General features: G+C 39.1%; 1 protein-coding gene across 3 annotated transcripts in view; it reads left to right on the top strand.

Moving 5' to 3' along the window:
• Positions 1–21,476, top strand: part of Pisd (phosphatidylserine decarboxylase) — a 115,559-nt gene extending 94,083 nt beyond the window's left edge. The window contains exons 6-7 of one of the 3 annotated variants that reach the window (XM_067134878.2): positions 3,902–4,062; positions 20,368–21,476. In XM_067134878.2, coding sequence (XP_066990979.1) covers positions 3,902–4,062; positions 20,368–20,589 — 383 coding nt within the window. In that variant the 3' untranslated portion in view covers positions 20,590–21,476. The remainder of the gene's footprint in view (positions 1–3,901; positions 4,063–20,367) is intronic. The other 2 variants (XM_067134879.2, XM_067134877.2) reach the window with 2 other exon arrangements.
• Positions 21,477–24,624: the final 3,148 nt, after the last annotated feature.

Raw genomic sequence — 24,624 nt, 5'->3', positions numbered from 1 at the left:
TATTTTGCTGCAATAAATGTTTTATTAATAATAACATGCAACTTGGACAATGCATATAATTAACCTGTGTCGTGAGTATGTTGGGATATTCAGAGAAATAGAATTGCTTCTATGTTTCAGCTATTGTAATATTCATGATGGCTGCCTCAATTTGTGTGATGGAACACTGTTGGACAAACATGTTCGTTTTCAGAGCTTATGTGCAAAATTAGAAATTGTTCAGTCTGGAAAACTTTCTCCAGAAATACCCAACCTTAAACGGAAGCATTAAAAAAAATAAAAAATAAAATTCAAGAGCATGTTTGTCATATTCAAACTTCACAGTACAGTAAAACAGAATAGGTTACTGGAGGTCTGAGTAACTTGTGAAATGCCATTCAGAAGCACTAGAAACAGAGAATACACCAGGCAAAGGCTGGGACTGTACCTTAATTAAGGCCACAGCCGCTTTCCTTCCCATTCCTAGGCTTTTCCTATCCCATCGTCACCATAAGACCTACCTGTGTCAGTGCGACGTAAAGCAACTAGCAAAAAGAAAAGAAACAGATACTGGCTGCATAAGGAGTAGCATTACTAGCATCGCTCATACCTCAGTCACTTTCATTGTTTCAAAGCAGAGTATGAGACTGAGACAGGTCAATGAAAGTAACCAATCTAGCCCTGACCAGAAGATAAAGTTCACTTTAAACACCAGGTCTTACCAGCAAAAGCCCTAGGGACCTCAGTGATTTTGTCCTTTTATCTAGTTTGATTCATAGTTCTAATGAATCTCATTTCTGTGGTCTTCTGCCATAGCCATTGTTTAGTAGGGCACATGCCTCTAAATCATATGCAAGAATTGGTAGGTGTGGTACATGGTATTGTTTTCTTCCTGTGGTATTTTACAGCCCCTAAGTAGCTGTTTGACTTATTGTAAAAGTTTGATGCTTTCTGTGTCCTGTTGAATATTTCCTGCCTGACAGGGTTGTCTTTTGAAATTATGCTTCTGAGGTACTTGCTGTGAGAAACTGATTCTAACTCGGTTCCTTCCAAAAGGAAGTTTGAGTTTGTTCATTCGCTGTTGGTCATTTCTACAGTGGTTTTATTCTTCTTCAGCTGAAAGTTACTGTACATATTTTTTCATTCAGTCAGGTTTTTTTGTATTTCAGCTCCTGTTTCTCCCCGTAACAGCACGTCATCAACAAATACCAAGGCATTTGGTTCATTGTCCATTTTCTTGATAGACTGTATGATTTTCTCCACTACTATTATGAACAAGAGTGGGTACCTACCATCACAGCATTATCATTCCACTGAAACCAGTATCTTTTGATCACTTTTTATTTGTTTGAGATGACTTCAACCAAGCTTTTATTTCAGTAAAGCCAATGAAAGACTCTCAAGTGCATTTTTTTTTTCCTCTCTCCAAGTCAACCTTCCATGTACCTCACTACTTCATAAACCTGCTTTGAATGTGAATGATCAGAAGTCAAGTCAGATATTAAAGTATGATACTTGGCTTTAGGCGTAAGTCAAGTCAGATATTAAAGTATGATACTTGGCTTTAGGCGTGTTTTTAGTAACCTCTACTGAATACCGGATGCAGTTAAGTAGACAAATTCATTCTAAACACTTGGTGAAAGATAAGATGTTGATTGCAAATGTTTTTGTACATAAATTAGGTGTTCTTTCATGACTGGATCAAAAATGGAAAGCTTTTTCAGTAAGGACTGGAAGACTGCCATTTTAGTGTTGTTGGTCATCTGAAGTATCTCCTTGTGACCTTGCAGTGGTAAGTTTTGAGTTTTGTATTGCAAGGAATTTTATGGAATGCGAATGAAAAACATATAAGATGGAGAGCACAGTCCTGAATGAATGACTGATGTGCTATAACCATTGCTTGATATCCTTCTGAACTAATTTTTATTCATGGAATTATTATTGTTGCAAAAAGGTCTCTCACTATTCTGGAAATACTTTGCACGCTTCTGAATTATTTCTAGCCTCTGTAAGTAAAAAATTGTGCTTTGCCTGTATTCTTGCCAAATTTTAAAAGCTCAGTGACATTCTATTCAATAACTCCTGGCTCTAGTTCACTTAGTTCTTGTTTGTTATTGTGCTCAATATTACCATTTTCACTTTTGTTCTGTCTTTTACCCCATCGTACCTTACTGACTAACGTTCTCCTTTGATGAATTTGAGTTGGTTGCTTGTTTCAAGATTGTTAGCAGTGAGGCTTGAACTCACAATCTCCCACATGTTAGCTTATAACCATCTAACCCATACCATGTTGCCAATATGCTCAATTGATGCATGTGCACTTGATCCACCATTGTATTCCATAGTACCTGGTTCAAGTGCATTGGAATATAAAACTTATTACACTTTTTCTAGGCTCTTCAAGGATGTTTTGAGCCAAACTGGGTGGCTCAGATGATTGAGGAGGTAGCCTTCTGACCCCAACTTGGCAGGCTCAATCCTGGTTCAGTCTGGTGGTATTTGAAAGTGCTCAAATACGTCAGCCTCGTGTCAGTAAATTTACTGGCAGGTAAAAGAACTCCTGCAGGACAAAATTCTGGCACTTCGGTGTTTACAAAAACCGTAAAAATAGTTAATGGAATGTAAAACCAATAACATCATTAAGGAGTTTTGAAAACTTAGGACTGTACTGCTTCAATTGCTTCCAACAGTTGTCTCTTCTGCTCTCCAACTGTACTTTACTTCTATTGTTTTTACACAAGTCTCTAAAATAGAATGCTGAATAATTGAACAAACTTCACTTCACTTTAAAAGCATCACAATGTTTGCTTAATACCAGATGATCATCATTTCTTCTTCAGATTTTGTAATGAGATTTTTTTCCAGATTGGGTTGTCAGCCCAACGTCAACCCCCAGCAATCCTGGAGGGCCGATGTTTTCTTTTGGGGTTGTCTCCTTTAGCTGGTGGGTCTCCATTTTGAAGCATTGGGAACTCGCTTTTTCGCCCTTACATGACTTAGCCGTGTACATGCAGTGTACCTGTTGCCCAGGTGCCACGCGTGGACATGCATGTATCGGACTTGGTAGGAATAAATGGCATTTCCTGTACTTTATTAGTACACTTTCACCAGCTAGAAGTGAACCCACAGGACCACATGCTAACCCTAAAGGCCCCCAATACCAGATGATCACTAAATGCAGAACAACAATATATATCCAAAATCAACACTTTTTCCATTTTATTTAAACTTTGCTTTTTCTTGGATTCCTTTATTTTTTTTTACACTATATTTAGCATTGGCAGCTAGGCATGTGCACTACCTGCCTTACCCTAGATGTACCTCCTTTCCATTCTACTATTATTCATCAGTTATGTGCCAAATTATATTTTTGGAAGATTTGATCTAAGCCGGTTTTCACATGCACCGTTGGTCCTAAGGAAGGAGAAAGATACAGAATAGAGGCACCCTCCCTAGTCAGACATCGACCTTATTACAAAATTTGAAAGTTCCGTTCTGCAAAATAGAAAAAAATAGTAATACAGATACTGAGAGACACTCATTTCCATCTATACCTGAGAACGTGATTAACATTCCTCCCCCACTAGCCCTGGAAAAAAGAAAATGATAGCAGCATTAACAATTAAATTTCCACTTTTTGATGTTTTAAACTCCATTGAAATTGTAACCTGACTGTATTCCGGATCTGAATGGTCACCCTCATTGGAGGACGGACAATTTAAAAAAAAAAAAAATCTCTCTCTCTCTCTCTCTCTCTCTCTAATTCATTAAAATTACTAAGGGAAGCATATTTTAACCAGCCACTTTCTTAAATTTTGTGGAAGATGCACAGTTCCTTTGATATATGTTTATGTTGATGTGTATTTAAGAAAGGAAAAAGGAACCCATTTTTTCTAATAAGTTTTTTTTTTCCTTCCTTCAGGGGAGTTGCTGAGTGTAAACCCAACTATTGCTCAGTGGATACCAGATTTGTTTGCACTTAATGAGCGTGCTGTATATGTTGGGCACTGGAAACATGGGTTCTTTGCTTATGCTGCTGTTGGAGCTACTAATGTAGGCTCAATTCATGTGTATTTTGATAAGGTAAGGGATTTTAACAATTTCCAACACACTTATTATGAGTTGTTCGTCATTTGAATATATACTTCATTCATTCTGCTTACTGTATTTATCTGCATAATAGACAACTTTTTCCCACTTTTTATAACAATAATATATGGTGCATCTTTTGTGCAAGGAAAAATTGATGAAAAAAATTAAGAAACATTAAAACACTAGCCAACAGGATTTTGCAGTAAAATAGAAATTTCTTAACAAAATAGACACCGGGCAAGTTGGTCGTGCGGTTAGGAGCGTGCAGCTGTGAGCTTGCATCTGGGAGATAGTGGGTTTGAATCCCACTATCGGTAGCCCTGAAGATTGTTTTCCATGGTTTCCCATTTTTACACCATTCAAATGCTGGGGCTGTACATTAATTAAGGCATGGCTGCTTCCTTCCAACACCAAGTCCTTTCCTATCCCATCGTCGCCAAAAGACCTGTCTGTGTTGGTGCGATGTAAAGCCACTAGCAAATAAATAAATATGGACATTGATGCCCTGAGTCCAAAAATGTCATTTTTTCATATCGTCCCCACAATGGCAGACTAGCGAATGTGCAAATTCTTCATTTTACAGGAGAGCTAAAAGAAATTTTGACTGCTCACGTAAAATCCATTTTTGTATTTACAGTTTTGTTTATTTGTGAAAAGAATCTTATTTACCATCATGCTTAAGGGTAGTTTTGCATTTTGTGCTTTTCTTAATTTTTAGTGCAGAAAAAGCAGTTTCGTTACTTTGCCTGAGTGAGTTTATTAACCTTCTCATTGATTCAGTGTAGTAGGGCCTTCATTATGAACTAAAGGGTTCCTGTTTTACTAATAATGCTCTATTAGATAGATTCAGTTGTACTTAAGAAGAAGACAAATTTAAGAAAATAAGATGTGTGACTAATATTTTTATTAGAAAATTTTTACATTAGGAATTGAAGGCACTTTCAAGTTGTAACAAAATAATTAAAGTAAATATTTGACAATTATTTTTCTACTAAAAACACACTTTTCCAATCTATTCAAAGTGGGACTCCTCTGAAATATTTGGCTCAAGTAGAGGCTGATGAGGGAAGATTTTCATAAAACCCATGGTATGCCTTTGGGATTTGCAGGTCATTGCAAAGTTTTAGAAGATCCTTCCATTTGGCATCAGAAATGGCGAATCTTAAGAGTAAGGTTTCACGGGTTCAGACTTTGATGGGCGGCCCTTTCTACGCTTGAAAGTGAACTTTTTGAAGTTGCTTTCTTCATACCCAGTCTTTATGTGAACTGTACATTTTTCACCCTTCGTGTAACGAAACCACACGGTTTGTCGGAAAGGCAAAGAAGTATTATCTTCCTCAGCTGTAAAATAAGCCTTCTTTGTGTTGAAATCAATGCAGTCGTTGTGCACAAATGCAGAAACATTGTAGGGTGCTGGATTTTTACGTGCACTTCTTATCTGTTTAACCCACCCTTCTAGAGTGTATACTGGGAGTTTTTTCGAGACATGAATATTTTGGTGGATGCAATCACATTCCATCAAACTATGCCCCGATTCAAAATAAATGTGATAAATCTGCTGAAGTTTTGGGTGTTTTTTACTGAGGCTATGCACATACACACAAAATTATTGTTGTTCTGCTGTCCTCCAAAACTGTCTGACATAATTACTGTCTCCACATTAGGATATTTCATGAGGTAAGCGTAAGTGCTACTTGAAATTTCCAGGAAGTAGCAGGTGGTTTCCGTGTCCTACGAAATGGACAGTGCTGCTAATCTGTCCTCTGGTGAGGGCTTGCTAAGTTCAAGTGAACAAACAGCAATGTTAAGTTTGGTACTAGTAATCAAACATTCTATAATGTAGAACACAAACGCTTTTAATTCTAAATAAACTGTAGGATGTAACCTAAACTTGGTAGCAATCCTCACGCATTCAGAAATAAAACTCAGGAAGCAGCGTATTGTTCCACAGCACACCTGGCTGGCACTTTCGTTAGTTTGCCGCAGTGAATGTTCCGAACCTCAACTATGGTGACTACGGCAAGCTAACAACAATGCAGATTCGCTACTTCTGCATAGTGGAAAATACTAACAATGCAGATTAGTGAAATCAACACAGTTGATTGTGGCCATATGGAATAAGATACAGATACAATACTTTGCCAGAGGGTAGATCATATACCAATAGTAAAATTTAGACCTTAAATGCAGATTCGATATTTTTTCACTTTCGTTAGTTTGCCAGAGCAGGGACGATATCATGTCTAGTTTTGACACTATTCTGTTTTGTAGTATCTGCATTCGTAAGATGCAATGATTAGAGATGTCATGCAACTCGCTTTGGAATAATGGTATATTATCTTGATTTACAAGTTTCATTTCCGTATTGATAGTTCACTAATAAATAGATAAGAAAAGGTTCTACCTTATCAATACAATTTTATTATTAACTACCGAACTGGTTTCGACCCTAAACAGTCATCATCAGCTGTAAATTGATACCTTTACATATGTCAAATAATAGTTAATGTGTCTTTCTAAATGGAGAAGCCATGGGGAAGCATTATGTCCAAGCGTCCAAATTAGGCATGTTTGAGAGTAAAATGGTTAATACACTGACTGACAGAGCAAATGCAACACCAAGAAGGAGTGGTTCGAAAGGGATGAAAGTTGGGGAAAAAAACAGAGACGGCACGGACGAATAATTGATGTTTATTTCAAACCGATATGCAGGTTATACAATGCGCACGGCATCGACTCAGTAGGACGTAGGACCACCGCGAGCGGCGATACACGCAGAAACACGTCGAGGTACAGAGTCAATAAGAGTGCGGATGGTGTCCTGAGGGATGGTTCTCCATTCTCTGTCAACCATTTGCCACAGTTGGTCGTCCGTACGAGGCTGGGGCAGAGTTTGCAAACGGCGTCCAATGAGATCCCACACGTGTTTGATTGGTGAGAGATCCGGAGAGTACGCTGGCCACGGAAGCATCTGTACACCTCGTAGAGCCTGTTGGGAGATGCGAGCAGTGTGTGGGTGGGCATTATCCTGCTGAAACAGAGCATTGGGCAGCCCCTGAAGGTACGGGAGTGCCACCGGCCGCAGCACATGCTGCACGTAGCGGTGGGCATTTAACGTGCCTTGAATACGCACTAGAGGTGACGTGGAATCATACGCAATAGCGCCCCAAACCATGATGCCGCGTTGTCTAGCGGTAGGGCGCTCCACAGTTACTGCCGGATTTGACCTTTCTCCACGCCGACGCCACACTCGTCTGCGGTGACTATCACTGACAGAACAGAAGCGTGACTCATCGGAGAACACGACGTTCCGCCATTCCCTCATCCAAGTCGCTCTAGCCTGGCACCATGCCAGGTGTGCACGTCTATGCTGTGGAGTCAATGGTAGTCTTCTGAGCGGACGCCGGGAGTGCAGGCCTCCTTCAACCAATCGACGGGAAATTGTTCTGGTCGATATTGGAACAGCCAGGGTGTCTTGCACATGCTGAAGAATGGCGGTTGACGTGGCGTGCGGGGCTGCCACCGCTTGGCGGCGGATGCGCCGATCCTCGCGTGCTGACGTCACTCGGTCTGCGCCTGGACCCCTCGCACGTGCCACATGTCCCTGCGCCAACCATCTTTGCCACAGGCGCTGCACCGTGGACACATCCCTATGGGTATCGGCTGCGATTTGACAAAGCGACCAACCTGCCCTTCTCAGCCCGATCACCATACCCCTCGTAAAGTCGTCTGTCTGCTGGAAATGCCTCCGTTGACGGCGGCCTGGCATTCTTAGCTATACACGTGTCCTGTGGCACACGACAACACGTTCTACAATGACTGTCGGCTGAGAAATCACGGTACGAAGTGGGCCATTCGCCAACGCCGTGTCCCATTTATCGTTCGCTACGTGCGCAGCACAGCGGCGCATTTCACATCATGAGCATACCTCAGTGATGTCAGTCTACCCTGCAATTGGCATAAAGTTCTGACCACTCCTTCTTGGTGTTGCATTTGCTCTGTCAGTCAGTGTATAATACAGTTCAGGTACTTAGGTGTGGAGTTATCTTTTAGGCCTAAAATTCGTTTGTGGAACTTAACTTAAACTTAATTCTAAAATACAAGTACATTAAACACTTTAAAATACATAGTGCTTGTTAAAATCACATATTAAAATACACAGTGCATATTAAAATCCTTTATAGTAATGCCTATAAAACACTTTCGTTGAAATGAATTTATACTTCTTGCGTAAGTCTACGTTCTTGTTTTGAGTCCAATATAGTTGCGGAATAAATCAGTGCTTGCGTTCATAGGCAGTGCTCTCTTAGGATGTCCTATTTTATGTTAAAATGGCTCCACTTGTATGGGTGGTAAAATCCTCTATTATTAACAAATCCAGTATATAGACGGAAGTATTTATGTGCAGCTGTGATTGGTATTATCTTTAAGAATTGGAGTAAATTGTAGTCTAGGTTGTGCGTAAGTATTCTGATGCAGAGTGGTGACTCCTTCCTTGTGTATAACTGTATGCTAATATATGTTGTCTGTAAAAGACGGAAATGTGGTGTGAGTAGAGTTATAAACTGAAGGAATGCCTATTATGTGTGTGTTATCATGAATATGTACTTACTATTGCTGTCGTGGTTGGAATGTGCTGGGCTTGTGCCCGCTGCTGTGAGGGGAATGGAAGGATGGGTAGGGAGAGTTGCTGTTGTGGGGGTAGGGGCGGAGCTGGGCATGTTATTCGTCGGCACTATGGTGCGTGTTATGTTCTGTTTGTTGATTGTTTTGAGATAGTCATTTTTTTAAGCGGACATGACTTTTTTGAAAATGGTATTGGTTTTTTCTGTAATTTCATTTATGGTGTAATTGTGATTGGCGTATTGGTCTAACAAAATGTAAAACTCTTCTGTTATATTGAGCAAGAGGCCTTTCGGCTTTATATTTAATATTTTCATGTCATGTGCGATGTTTGTGAAGCTGTGTTTGTATTCTTCGATGTGCTGGTCTATTGCGGAAAAATGATTGTTTTACAGCATTTAAGTGTTCATTATATCGGATTGTGAAGTTTCTACCGGTACATCCAACATAGCTGGTCTCACAATTGTTGCATCTGATACGGTATACTCCTGATTGTTTTAGTATTGTGTAAGATGTTAGAGCTATTGTGCATGGTCTTGAATGCTATTTTTAAGTTATGTTTTTTGAAGATGTTAGTTATGGGATATATGTGTGTGGTGTTGAAAGTAAATAATACATAGTCCCTTTTAGGTTTGTCTATTTTTGTCAATCTGGTTTTTGGTTGAGATTTGATTTTATGAATAATCGTATTGATCATTTCTTTCTTGTATCCATTATTTTTAGCTATGTCGTGAATTAGACTTATTTCTTTTAAATCATCTTCTGATAACGGTATGTTGAAAACTCTATAGATCATGCGGTAATAAGCTGCTTTTTTATGAGTATTGGGATGGATGGAGTCTATTTTGATCGTGTTCGATGTGTGTGGGTTTTCGGTATATATTGTATGATAAGTGGTTTTCGTGTCTAGTTATTGTTATATCGAGATAGTTTAAAGTGTGATTGTTTTCAGTTTCTTTTGTAAATTTTATGCAGGGGTCTATTGTGTTAAGTCTTTCCAGTATGGTATGTTCGTTAGTGAATCTATTGTCATTGATGACGAAAATGTCGTCAACAAATCTGCACCAAAAGAATATATTATCTATTTTGCTGAGGGATGTGTATTCTAAGTAGTCCATGTAGATTTCGGCCAGTATGCCAGAAGCAGGAGACCCCATTATTAGGCCTTGTTGTTGGTAGATTGTATCGTAAAATCTAAAATAGTTGTTATTAGTGGCGAATTCAAGTAATTTTATAAATTCTTCATTTTCTAGATTCCCTAAATTGCTGTGGTTTTTTAAATTAGATTGAATTATTTCTATAGTTTTCTTGGTGGGAATGTTGGGATACATGTTAGTTATATAGAATGAAGCGATGGTATAGTACTGCTCTATTTTTAGTTCTTTGGTTTTGTTGCAAAAATCTGTTGAATTCTGTATAGTTTTGTTTGCTAGGAATGAGTAATGCTTCTTCAGGAATTTTTGGATGAATTGTGAGAGTTTATATGTTGGGCTTGCTCTGTAATTTATAATAGGTCTTATTGGTATATTATCTTTGTGTATTTTTGGATAGGCTTTTGCAGTCGGTAGTTGGGGGTTCATTACTATAAGGTTTGTAGATTCTGTTTCAGTAAGTAAAAAATGTGTGTTCTTAAGTAAGGTTTTGAGATTTCTGCAAATAAAGTACACATAAATAAACTTAAAAACAAAATAATACAGAACAACCTTCTCGTAACGAAAGCCGACAAAGGCAACACCACGGCTATCATCGATAAAGAATGCTTCAAAGACAATACCTTTCTAATCATACGTAAAGACCCAACTAATAACATACAAAGAAAGGGTGTGCACAAAATCCGTACACCCCTATATTGAATTAAATGAAACTCAAACTGACATGATATAATAGTACTTATACTCTTTCTTTCTTTCTTTCTTTCTTTCTTTCTTTCTTTCTTTCTACTTACATCTTAGGAATCCAAAACATCCGTATGTGTCCCTCCATGGTCTCTGCACAGCTGATTACGCCGCCATGTTCTGATGCTCATATTAAGCAACATCCTTGGGGTCACTGTCTGGAAAGCTTCGCGCACCATATTTTTCAGGTCATCAGTTCCAACATACTGTTGCTTCCGCACCTGTTCGTTGATGTAACTCCAGAGTGCATTATCGGACATTGTTAGATCAGAGCTCCTTGGTGGCCATGGAAGAGGAGCTGGATCATTGGCCGATCCTCGACCGATCCAGTCGACGTTCAGACGTTGCCGAACAGCCACTGCGAAGTGAGCTGGTGCCCCGTTGTGTTGAAACCAAATGATGTCTATGATTCCCACATTTTCCAGCTGCGGAATGAGCCAGTCATTAATCATCTGGAGGTAGCTGTTCTGATTAACGGAACAATCAAAGAAATATGGACTAAATAGATGCGTATGTGTCCTTTCAGCCCAGATCATGATGTGAGGTGGGTTTCACTCTTTTCTAAAACATGCATTTTCTTTTCCCCAAAAGTAAACATTGCGACTGCAGGAGCTGCGATAAATTGCACATTCACCAGTGAACATGACTTCTGCCTTCTGAGCCATTGTTTGGAATTGTTGCAGTATCTGACTACAAGCATCAACACATCTCTCCAAATCATCATCTGATAATTCATTGACACTCAGTGGATGCAAACACCTCATTTTCAGATCCACTTTGATGTGTTTCCTCATAGTTGATTCCGGTATCCCCAACTCTGACGCACGTTTCCATGTGGATTTGACCGGAGATTGTTTGATAGATTTTTTTCCACGTCAGCATAAAGTTCAAGTCTGGTGACTGGTCTTCCACTTCTTGGTGCGTCATGAATACTGCCTGTTAAAAAGGCTTTCTTTTCCCTTGCTAACAACATCTTCTTTGTTGGTGCTGCTTTCACAAACCGTGCAGCAAAATTGTCCCTCACATTTTTAATTGATTTGCCACTAATTTTACGCTTATGAATCCACACAGCGGTCAGTAAACGTTCCTCAATCGTATAATCACTTGTATCAGGCATTCTTTATCTTGTCAGCAACTGCTGTAAATAAATAAATAATGAGTAGGGGTATATGGATTTTGTGCGCATTCTGTACATTGGCCTGAAAGGGAGCAACTTCAACCAGGATCCAAAAATGTCTTGAATGAAAGTCTTGTTGACTGTGAAAAAGATTACTTACCCTTGCACATCAAATTGAAACTGATGAAATAGTATGTTAAAGCATTAGACAAAAATATTAGTGCTTAAAATATTTATGCACAAAATTTTCCACATTATCAGATGCAAAAATCGAAGAAGTAGTAGTATTATTTGGTGAACTACAGATTCATAAACTGATGATGAACAAAAATTTCACAGAAATGATGACCAAAATTGAGGAAGATGCATGGAATGCATTCAGAGAAGTAGTGACAAAATTCCTTGGCAACCCTCTGTACAAAGAAATTGTAAGAAAGGTGTTGGACAAGTTTAACTGAAGCTTCATTTCTTAGCGTCACATTTGGGTTACTTCCTTCTAAATTTAGGAGCTGTAAGTGAAGAGCAAGGTGAAAAGTTCCACTGTGTTTTCAAAGATGTTGATTCCCTAAGGGAACCTGAAATATTTGTCCCGAATAATACCGATATTGTTGGTTAGTTATTTATAATGTCCAATAACGGACCTACTATATTGGTATTATAAATTTATTCATTCGGGACAAATATTTCAGGGTCCCTTAGGGAACATCTATACCATTTGATGACCAGGCAGGCGTCAATTTTTGAAAAGTCTCTCATTGTGCATTGGTGCTGCTGGTGGATCCACTGTATGCACTAGCCATGCATCTTGGGAGGTGTGCTATTTACCAACCGATGAACCCAAATTAGCAACCAGGAATGAGTTAGCTGAAAAATTTATAATTTTCCAACAATGGACTAACTATATTTGTATCTCAAAGATGTAGAATAGTGCTACCCAGGACGTTGGGATGTAGGCCTAAATATGATGACCGATTACTGTTGGTCGATTGAGCGTAGAAACCTTCCAGAGAGCACTTGTGAACCTCAAAAACACGCACATCTATGTGAAACGTAAACTATGATAGAGTAAATGTGAGTAAGCTTTCAATTTATGTATCATTTACTTGGCTTGCTAACTTGTTTAGTTTGTATATTTTATATCTCTACTCTGCATGTGTATTCAGTACTATGTATCGAAAATTTTACATTAACGACAAACGTTTTGTACAATTGCCATTTGCCATTCAACCAGAGTGATTCGGGAAAACAAAGTTCATTTTTGAATTCAGCGCTGTAAAATTTAAAAACCCACCTATTTTAGTTTATAGTGCACAAAAAGAAAAGGTTTTTTGCAGGCTAGTGTAATCGGTAACATTGATAATAACATACTGTTGTAGTAAACCAGTGGCAATTGCAAACAATATATTGGTGGTTGTTCGGATTCTTGATTGACTGAGATGGATGATGCAGGGAATGTAGTAATTGAATGAACCCTGCTGTTCAAATGAGTCAATAATTGATCGATAACTAGCATCAATCAGCTGTATAACTCGCATAACAAAACACAGATGGCATACATCATACCATATGGTTACAGTACATATCGTAACTTAAAATTGCAAATAAATTACAGCGGTAATTATTGGTAAAATAAAACATGTCTAAATTTTTTTTTCTACTATTAACATACAAATGTAACCTCATTTACTGTCAAATCCAGCATCAACTGTCATCACCTATCACAGATTCACATTCACATTAAGCAGAACCAACCACAGTTATAGCTTTTATGCATTGTTGTTTTGAACCTTGAATTTGAACACGCCTGCTCCATCCTTAATTTTTCATCATTGACAACCAATACCATGGTTCATGTTTGTGGGTTACTGTAGTCATGTCCTAGTTCGTGAACCATGGGCAACGGCTGAGTGGCCTACTGTCGGATTTTTTATGATGGACACTCGAGTTTAGGCTTTAATTACAAACGAACCAATAGGCCTATTGAAATTCGAGTTATACCAATATTTTCCTTGTTTAATTCTACATTAGCGTATATAAGACGCATTATTTTCGACGTTCATTAAATATTTTTTATTTGTGGTTGTAATAAATATTGCCCGGGTTTTTGGCTTCTTCTCTACGAAGCGCTCAGTTAGGAATATATACAAGGAAAACGACTTGTCTGATTCTAATGAAATTTGTATATGTTATAACCACATGCATTTGTAGTGTAATACTCAAGTAACAATTTTTTTCAACCACCCTGAAAAAAGTTCTTATCACTTTTCTAACGCAACTCTTTCTCAGCCCAGGATAAACGTACAGCAGCAAACTTGGGCTTGTTTTGAAGCACTCAGTCATGGTTATCAGAAACTACAACAACTGTAACCATACAGTGTGGTATCGAATTTATGAAGAGTAATATTGAAGGGACGTTTTGTGTACGCCGGACCGTGCGATTAACAGCAGGCCGGGTGGTGAAATTGGGCGCAGTGTTGCCGCGTTCAGTAGTAATCACGCGTGCAACGAACACAGCTCTTCGTTTACTTTCAATCTTTAATTTTATTTCCTCTTATAAATTCCACTTCCCATCACCTTTTCTCATAAGGACTTTGGACCTTGAACGGCAGGTTTAAAAATGGTTAACTTCCTAATTTAGAAATATCACACTGTACAATTTTTACAAGAGTTATTTTCATTATTATTTACAGATATTTACGGTATTTAATTCTATCAATTTTCTTCGTCTGAAAAATCACTTTGCTCCGAAGAATCGGTGCTGCTCTCATTCATGTTGATTATGACTGACTCGAAATATGGGACATTTGCACACAGTCCATCTTTTTCCCAGTAGTGGTCTTCAATTTTCTTCGCGTGTTTAATACATTGTTTCCAGAGTTCAGGGGTCACGGTACGTAAGGCTTCTCGGCATAAAGCATAAATTGCTTCCATACCTCTACCATTTTCTAATGTGTTAGCGATATTTGTTTTTGCTTATTTTTCCTTTTACGTAAACACAAATGAGCTCGATTGGATTAAACTCGCAATGGGCCACTGGTAACCAAATAATCTGTACATCTGGTCAAAGTCGTTTAGTCAGTTGTTCCAGCTTCTTTACCGGCGTTTGAAACTAAGGCCTGGCAAGGACAATCAGCTCTGATTTAGTTAATTTGTTATAATCGTCAACTCCATGTGGTAGTGAAATATTCTTTGACGTTATCCAATGTATAATTTCACGTTTCAGCCATGACATGTTCGGGTTTTTAGATGAAGGATCAATCCTCGTATGATATGGAGCTTGATCTATAACGACGGCCGAACTTCGAGGCAATAAACTCAGGACTTTCTTGAACCATTCTTCATAATGAGTAGAGTTCATCTCATTCTGGTAATCACCACTACTTTTCTTGCCATTAAAACAAAGTTCTGCACCGTCAAGAAATCGTTCTTCACTTCCGATGCGTAAAATTATGACCTGGATGACGTATTTCCATCATTCTCCTTTGAAGCGGCTCCTACTCTCTTCACTGACGACGGCGATAATCCAAGACAATCTGCCACCTTCTGGTACACAGGGAACCTCTTGTCCCCTACTTTTCCCCCTCACATTGAAAGAAAAAATAGCACTCGAAATCATTGCAAACCGGGCGAGTTGGCCATGCGGTTACGAACGCGCAGCTGCGAGCTCGCATCCAGGAGATAGGGGGTTCGAACCTCACTGAGGGCAGCCCTGAAGATGGTTTTCCGTGGTTTCCCATTTTCACGCCAGGCAAATGCTGGGGCTGTACCTTAATTAAGGCCACGGCCGCTTCCTTCCCATTCCTCGGCTTTTTCTCTCCCATCGTCGCCATAAGACCTATCTATGTCGGTGCGACGTAAAGCAAATAACAAACGAACAAAAATCATTGCAAGTTCACCCTCTGATAACGGCGGTCTCGGAGGCATCTTGAAGTGACCCGGTCAACATGCAGAACATAGGAAAACTGAAAATAGCTTCCGGGCAAACCAAGGTCACGGGCATTCCGTTTCACAACTGCCCGGGGCGAGTGTACTGTGTTTGTTGCGCGCGTGATTACTACTGAATGCGGCAACACTGCGCCCAATTTCACCACCCGGCCTGCTGTTAATCGCACGGTCCGGCGTACACAAAACCTCCCTTCAATATTACTCTTCATAAATTCGGTACCACTCTGTAAGGTTACAGTTGTTGTAGTTTCTGATAACCATGACTGCGTGCTTCAAAATAAGCCCAAGTTTGCTGCTGTACGTTTATCCTGGGCCGAGAAAGAGTTGCTTTAGAAAAATGATAAGAACTTTTTTCAGGGTGGTTGAAAAACATTGTAACTTGAGTATTACACTATAAATGCATGTGGTTATAACATATACAAATTTCATTAGAATCAGACAAGTCGTTTTCCTTGTATATATTCCTAAGTGAGCGCTTCGCAGAGAAGAAGCCAAAAATCCGGGCAATATTTACTACAACCACAAATAAAAAATATTTAATGAACGTCGAAAACAATGCGTCTTATATACGCTAATGTAGAATTAAACAAGGAAAATATTGTTATAACTCGAATTTCCATAGGCCTATTGGTTCGATTGTAATTAGAGCCTAAACTCGAGTGTCCATAATAAAAAATCCGACAGTAGTAAGTGGTCCTGAGAGTCGGGATACCAGTTGCTATGGAATGGGAGTGGGCAACTCGGACATATTCTGAGTCATGGCCCTCCTTGTGCTCAGGCGGCTAGGACTATACAATTCACCGGTGGTCCATAACCCGTTAGAAGAGAGATCCTCACTTGGACTATGTGCAAGTAGGGTAGCATCCTGCTTCATGAATTTACCGAGCTCAGACCATTTTAAGCAAGCCTCGGACCTATGGGAGTAATGGAGTACCACTTCCATTTGGCAGGCGAGGGACTCCGTGGAAACAACTTGGCAAACGAAATGGAATTCGATGGGGAGCTATCAATATTAATGGGGCTTATGGAAAAAAGAAGGTAGAACTGGCTGAGGCAGCAAAGAGGATACATCTGGATGTGCTAGGAGTAAGTGATATTCGGGTAAGGGGAGATAATGGGGAAGAGATAGGAGATTATGAAGTGTACTTGATGGGTGTTAGAAAGGGAAGGGCAGAGTCTGGGGTAGGGCTTTTTATCAGGAATACCATTGCATGCAACATAGTTTGTTAGGCACGTAAATGAGCGAATGATGTGGGTAGATTTGTCAGTTGGAGGAATTAGGACAAGAATTGTGTCCGTGTATTCACCATGTAAGGGTGCAGATGAGGATGAAATTGACAAGTTTTATGAAGCATTGAGTGACATCGTGGTCAGGGTCAACAGCAAGGATAGAATAGTGCTAATGGGCGATTTCAATGCAAGAGTTGGGAATAGAACTGAAGGATACGAAAGGGTGATTGGTAAATGTGGGGAAGATATGGAAGCTAATGGGAATGGGAAGCGTTTGCTGGACTTCTGTGCTAGTATGGGTTTAGCTGTTAAGAATATATTCTTCAAGCATAAGGCTATTCACCGCTACACATGGGAGGCTAGGGGTACCAGATCCATAATAGACTATATCTTAACAGACTTTGAATTCAGGAAATCTGTTAGGAATGTACGAGTTTTTTGCTGATTTTTCGATGAACTAAGTATCTCTAGGCCTAGGGTAGAGAAAGTGAAATCTGTCTTCAAACGAATAAGGGTAGAAAATCTCCAGGACGAGGAAATTAGACAGAAGTACATGGATATGATTAGTGAGAAGTTTCGAACAGTAGACAGTAAGCAGGTTCAGGATATAGCAAGTGAATGGGTGGCATACGGGGATGCTGTAGTAGAAACAGCAAGGGAATGCCTAGGAACAACTGTGTGTAAAGATGGGAAAAGGCGAGCATTTTGGTGGAACGATGCAGTGAGAGCAGCCTGTAAACATAAAAAGAAGGCTTATCAGAAATGGCTCCAAACAAGGGCCGAAGCAGACAGGGATTTGTATGTAGATGAAAGAAACAGAGCGAAACAAATAGTTGTTGAATCCAAAAAGAAGTCATGGGAAGATTTTGGTAATAACCTGGAAAGGCTAGATCAAGCAGCAGGGAAACCTTTCTGGACAGTAATAAAGAATCTTAGGAAGGGAGGGAAAAAGGAAATGAACAGTGTTTTGAGTAATTCAGGTGAACTCATAATAGATCCCAGGGAATCACTGGAGAGGTGGAGGGAATATTTTGAAGATCATCTCAATGTAAAAGGAAATCATCCTGGTGGTGTTGCAAACAGCCAAGCTCATGGGGAGGAGGAAAATGATGTTGGTGAAATTATGCTTGAGGAAGTGGAAAGGATGGTAAATAAACTCCATTGTCATAAAGCAGCAGGAATAGATGAAATTAGACCTGAAATGGTGAAGTATAGTGGGAAGGCAGGGACGAAATGGCTTCATAGAGTAGTAAAATTAGCGTTGAGTGTTGGTAAGGTACTTGTAGATTGGACAAAAGCAGTAATTGCACCTATCTATAAGCAAGGGAACAGGAAGGATTGCAACAACTATCGAGGTATCTCATTGATTAGTATACCAGGCAAAGTATTCACTGGCATCCTGGAAGGGAGGGTGTGATCAGTGGTTGAGAGGAAGTTGGATGAAAACCAGTGTGGTTTCAGACCACAAAGAGGCTGTCAGCATCAGATTTTCAGTATGCGCCAGGTAATTGAAAAATGCTACGATATGAATGGGCAGTTGTGTTTGTTTCATAGATCTAGAGAAGGCATATGACAGGGTACCGAGGGAAAATATGTTCACTAAACTGGGTGACTATGGAATTAGAGGTAGATAATTAAAATCAATCAAAGGCATTTATGTTGACAATTGGGTTTCAGTGAGAATTGATGGTAGAATGAGTTCTTGGTTCAGGGAGGGGTTAGACAAGGCTGTAATCTTTCACCTTTGCTGTTCGTAGTTTACATGAATCATCTGCTGAAAGGTATAAAATGGCAGGGAGGGATTCAGTTAGGTGTGAATGTAGTAAGCAGTCTGGCCTATGCTGACGACTTGGTCTTCTTGGCAGACTGTGCCGAAAGCCTGCAGTCTAATATCTTGAAACTTGAAAATAGGTGCAATGAGTATGGTATGAATATTAGCCTCTCGAAGACTAAATTGATGTCGGTAGGTAAAAATTTCAACAGAATTGAGTGTCAGATTGGTGATACAAAGCTAGAACAGGTCGATAATTTCAAGTATTTAGGTTGTGTGTTCTCCCAGGATGTTAATATAGTAGGTGAGATTGAATCAAGGTGTAGTAAAGCTAATGCAGTGAGCTCGCAGTTGCGATTAACAGTATTGTGTAAGAAGGAAGTCAGCTCCCAGACGAAACTATCTTTTCATCGGTCTGTTTTCAGACCAACTTTGCTTTACGGGAGCGAAAGCTGGGTGGACTCAGGATATCGTATTCATTAGAAGTAACAGACATGAAAGTAGCAAGAATGATTGCTGGTACAAACAGGTGGGAACAATGGCAGGAGGGTACTCAGAATGAGGAGATAAAGGCTAATTTAGGAATGAACTCTATTGATGAAGCTTTATGCATAAACCGGCTTCAGTGGTGGGGTCATGTGAGGCGGATGGAGGAGGATAGGTTACCTAGGAGAATAATTGGCTCTGCTATGGAGGGTAAGAGAAGTAGAGGGAGACCAAGACGACGGTTTCTAACAGTTTAAAGATAAGAGGTATAGAACTAAATGAGGCCACAACACTAGTTGCAGATCGAGGATTGTGGCGACGTTTAGTAAATTCACAGAGGCTTGCAGACTGAACGCTGAAAGGCATAATAATCTATAATGAAAATGTATGTAATGTATGTACAACCAATACTCCATCGATGTGTGTGCACACACACAAAACTGCAAAGTGTCATCCTCATTAAACACATGCTTTGAAAATAATTGCTATCCTTCATGGAAAGTGTAGCTGTCTACAGCCGTTTACTAGTTTTATTGCATACTGCAAACTAATTTAAAATTTCACTAAGAGAATTTTTGTTGAAAAGGAAATGCATCCATGAAGTAGGGATATTTTTTCAAAACATTTAAGGCAAATATTGGGGTGTGTCTATTATGCAGTGGTGTCCATTATGTGAATGAATACGGTATTCACTTTTAAAGCCCTTGTAGTTCTTTTAGTACCGGGCGAGTTGGCCGTGCGCGTAGAGGCGCGCGGCTGTGAGCTTGCATCCGGGAGATAGTAGGTTCGAATCCCACTATCGGCAGCCCTGAAAATGGTTTTCCGTGGTTTCCCATTTTCACACCAGGCAAATGCTGTGGCTGTACCTTAATTAAGGCCACGGCCACTTCCTTCCAACTCCTAGGCCTTTCCCATCCCATCGTCGCCATAAGACCTATCTGTGTCGGCGCGACGTAAAGCCCCTAGCAAAAAAAAAAGTTTGTTTAGTGCAGAGAAATTGTCAGTTAATAGGATGTTAAGGATATTGGTTATATCTGTAGTTATATAGGAAGAAATACTTTTCAGCTGTGTGTAGTTTATTCCTATTCTCTGTTGGAAGAATCTTTACATTCATGCTTAGGATTTAGTCAAAGAATTTAGTTTTCTCCAGTTATATGGAGTATATCACCATCATGCACATTAATATACAGTATTAAATCGTGAATTTCTTAAGCTATGACATTTTTCAGAGTCTGAAGACGAACCAGCGGAAATGGCATCGAGGTGAACCGAGGCATAAGGACTTGTACATTCCTGACGGTATCAATATTAGTAAAGGACAGCCTTTTGGAGAATTTCGTCTAGGCTCCACTATTGTTATTCTGTTTGAGGCGCCCCAGGACTTCAATTTTCGGCTAAAGCCGGGAGATAAGATTTTAGTTGGTGAAGCCCTTAGCCATTGTGTGAGGTAACATTGACTTACATCTTCATTGGAGAAAATGTTCCACAGATTGGTGAGGGGAAAATTGCAAGACTATGTGAATTGTCCTTCATTTTTATAGTTTTGTGATAACAGTTCATTTGCAAAATATTCTTATAAAGAGTCAAGTAACTTAATTATAGGAATCATATTAGACTTGCAGTAATATGCAGTGATTGATTCTGTTATTGTATTAGACAGTGAGTTTGATTACACAGATCGAGCTGTTGTATTTTGTAACAAGCTAATGTTTCATATCCAGTTATGTTTTACACATATCTCATTATAAACTGTAAGGAACTGTTTGTTTTTTAATGAAAAATGTTACACCTGGAATGGAATAATTTTAGATTTTATATAATATTGTAAATGTATTTGTAAATTTGTAACTGTAAATAATGTATAGTGTGGTTGTTCGGATTTGATAATTAACTAGGTTTATATTTTTGTAAACACCTGAAATAGGCTGTGAATGTGTTGCAGAGCAATAGTAAGAAGGAGATGCCATTAAGTGCTTTGAAAGTTTTATCTGCAGTACAAAGTACTCTGATTCTTCTATGTTATTCTTGTACAGCAAAATACTGCATGTATCTTCTTGACGTAAGATTGTTTCAATAAATCAGAAAAGTTTCCCAGTTGTCTCTTTTATTTTATTCAGAATGGCTGAAATATAACAACTTCTTTTGTTCGACCATACTATAATAGGCTGATTACACATGACATAACTGTATTGTAATGACATATATTAAAGTACTGTTGTTATTCCAACTGTCAATTTCTAAGTAACCATATCCGATATCGATTAATATAATACGTGTAAACATCCTCAGTTGATATACAAACCGTGCAAAGAAGCACTAACCCAACTTCAAACACTACATTCCTTAGATAAATTTCAAAAATTGTGCAATCAGCAAGCTGTATTTCAAATAAAATCTATTCTGTTCATGTTAATTTTAATATTGTAATAAATAAATTTCATTACCTGTGTTTTAATATGTCCTGTTTTCAGGTTAAAATATTAAAACTACAGCCTTGCTCTGTGCATACCATCTGTGGAAAAGTTTTCTGATATTGTAATCAGGATGATCTTAATGCAGGATGAAACAGCTTATACTGCTATTGACTCTGCTTATTACACCCTCTGTGAATTCGTCTGAGTTACTAGGTTATGTCACAGAGAACATAACTAAGAGGCCCCTGCTGTTAAATACACCCTAGTAGGCACATACCACAGTACGTTTCTCAGGCGACGGCCAACAAAGTGGCGGATGCTATCCAATATACTGTATACCCTATTTGCTACCTGTCCATGCTCAAATCCCTCCCCTGGAGAAGTTTATTTGTTCTATTGGTGCTCTCAAGCCGATCTTAAGCCACGTGCAGATTTAGCGACACCACCTCATAAAGCCCATTTGAAGTCTCCTACAAAGTGATCTGATTGCCTAATTTCAGCAGTTGATAAAATGATAATGCGAGATATCGAATGATCTTTTTCCAATTATTTATCAGTATGACTAACCCTCTACGCTAATATGTTTGGTTCATGTTCGGTGACCACCTTATATACTGTCACCCCTAGTTATCACCCACGATGAACAATGGACAGGTATTACGTATGAAAATTAATAGCAATTACCTCAATATAATGCCATGCCCAAAGAATTGAGGAAGATAGTAAAGGAAATCAGAAAATGTTATACGTGTTAATGAAAAGTAAAAAATCACATGGGGATGACGTTAAAGCTATTGAAACAGAGGACAGATCATTTTCAGAGACATGGTAGGAATCAGATAAGAGATGAAGAGTCATTTTGAAAAATTATTTAATGGGGAGTGTGAACAAGAACAGGATACCAAAGTCACTAATGAATTACTGAAGGAATAACGTCCAAATACTTGGAAAGAGAGAGAAAATGTCCTGAAGAAAATGAAAAGTCACCAGGAGCAGATGAACTGACAGCAGACATGATTAGGGCAGCTGGAATCCCTGGAATACAGTGGCTAAATTGAACACTAGAAGTTATATAGAAAGAGAACAAGTTGGTAGAATGACTGCAAAAAGGGAATTATAATACATTGTTTAAAAAAAGGAAGTAGAAGAAAGTGCACCAATTATAGAGGCATCACCCTTTTGCCACATTGCCTTAAGATAATGGAGATTATATGACAGAGACTGAGAGAAATTATGGAAGTCCAATTTAAAAAGGAACAACATGGATTTAGAAGAAATGATGATAATGACCAGAGGAACCACAGATCTAATTTTTTCACTCTTGCCGGGTTGGGTGGCTCAGACGGTTAAGGCGCTGGCCTTCTAACCCCAACTTGGCAGGTTCGATCCTGGCGCAGTCTGGTGGTATTTGAAGGTGCTCAAATACGACAGCCTCGTGTCGGTAGATTTACTGGCACGTAAAAGGACTCCTGCGGGACTAAATTCTGGCACATCGGCGTCTCCGAAGACCGTAAAAGTAGTTAGTGGGACGTAAAGTAAATATTATTATTATTATTATTATTATTATTATTTATTATTATTATTATTATTATTATCATCATCATTATTTCAGTCAGGCAGTTAATGGAAATATTTGAGAAAAAGGGAAGGACTTGATAATAGTGTTTTTGGATGTGGAAAAAGCATAGGACAGGGTGGAGAGAGGAAAAATATGGGAATGTTTAGAAAATCAAAACATCCCAGAAGCACTCATTAAAAAAGTTCAGATTGTATGATGGTTGTGAAAGTACTGTGCAAGTAGGAGATGGAAGTTCTCATTGGTTTAAAACATTTATTTTTGCTGATCTTGCCATTAGGGGAGAAACTGAGAGAGATGTTCAGAGGAGATTGGATCTTTGGAACACCAAGTTTAAAGAATATAAGTTAGATGTTAGCAAGAGCAAAATATTTGTAATGAAAGTTAGCAGGACAAATACACCTGTAACCTCACTCAAGGGTGAGAAGATTGAATGTGTGAATACCTTGAAATATCTGGGGTGTACAATATCATATGACGGAAGCATCAAGAACGAAGTGTTGAACAGGGTGCGAAAGGACCCAACTTCTTCCATTAAGTACGGGATTAGTATGGGACAAGGAAGTTCGGAGGGCTAAACTGACCATGTTTAAGACATCTGCCCATCTTGACATATAGTCTGGAGAGTTGCATCATACATAAAAGAGAAGTAAGTCAACTGCAAGATCGTGAAATGAAGTTACTTAGATCAGCTGTACAGAAAACAAGGAAGGACAGAATAGGAATGACCAGAAACAGAGAGACCTGCAGGTCAGCCTGACCATGGAAGAAAGGCTGAGTGTTGCATGGCTGAAGTGGCTAGGACACCTTAAACAGATGTAGGCGACTCGAACTCCAAGGAAGTATTTTGAAAAGATAGTTCCAGGACGAAGACCAATTGGACGCCTTGGAAAAATGGTGGTTAAACCAGATAAGAGAAGAGAGGAGAGGAGAAACATGGGATGCCCTAGAGAGAAAAGAAGCATACCAAGACCGTAATAAATGTAGGCACATTGTTCTTAAACATCCTACCCGACTCGCTGGAAGGAATTCATGATGATGATGAATGCCACGTCCACCTACTGCCATATGCCATTGGTGGCACAGGCACAGAAGCGCCGTACATTATAAATTAAGACATGCCCAGAAAAATGGGTTAACTCTCAAAATTAACATATTTGAGTTATGAGCTGCCATCTGTTGTCGGACACGAGAGCTATCTTTTATGATGTTGGGCTATCCTCCAGGGATCATATTAGGTTAAATACAAAAGACAAAAGTTCTTGCATTTCTGGATTTGCTCTATCTGCAATGTCAAAAACGGGCTAACCCACTGCTGCAACTTACATCTTCGGTATAAGCAGTGGGAGAATGTCTCGATTAGTTCAATAGGAAAAAAAAAAAAAACATACAGTTCTCCTCAGGTAAGCTAGCATGTTTCATGTCTATTATGTACCACTAGGTAAAGCAGTAAATTCAAATTAACGGAAATTTTTCAGTGTTTTACATTACAAGTC

This window comes from Anabrus simplex, chromosome 1 (genome assembly GCF_040414725.1).
Source record: "Anabrus simplex isolate iqAnaSimp1 chromosome 1, ASM4041472v1, whole genome shotgun sequence".
NCBI lineage: Eukaryota > Metazoa > Arthropoda > Insecta > Orthoptera > Tettigoniidae > Anabrus > Anabrus simplex.
Note: the sequence above shows the minus strand (reverse complement) of the source record. Positions and strands in the feature narration are given on the sequence as shown.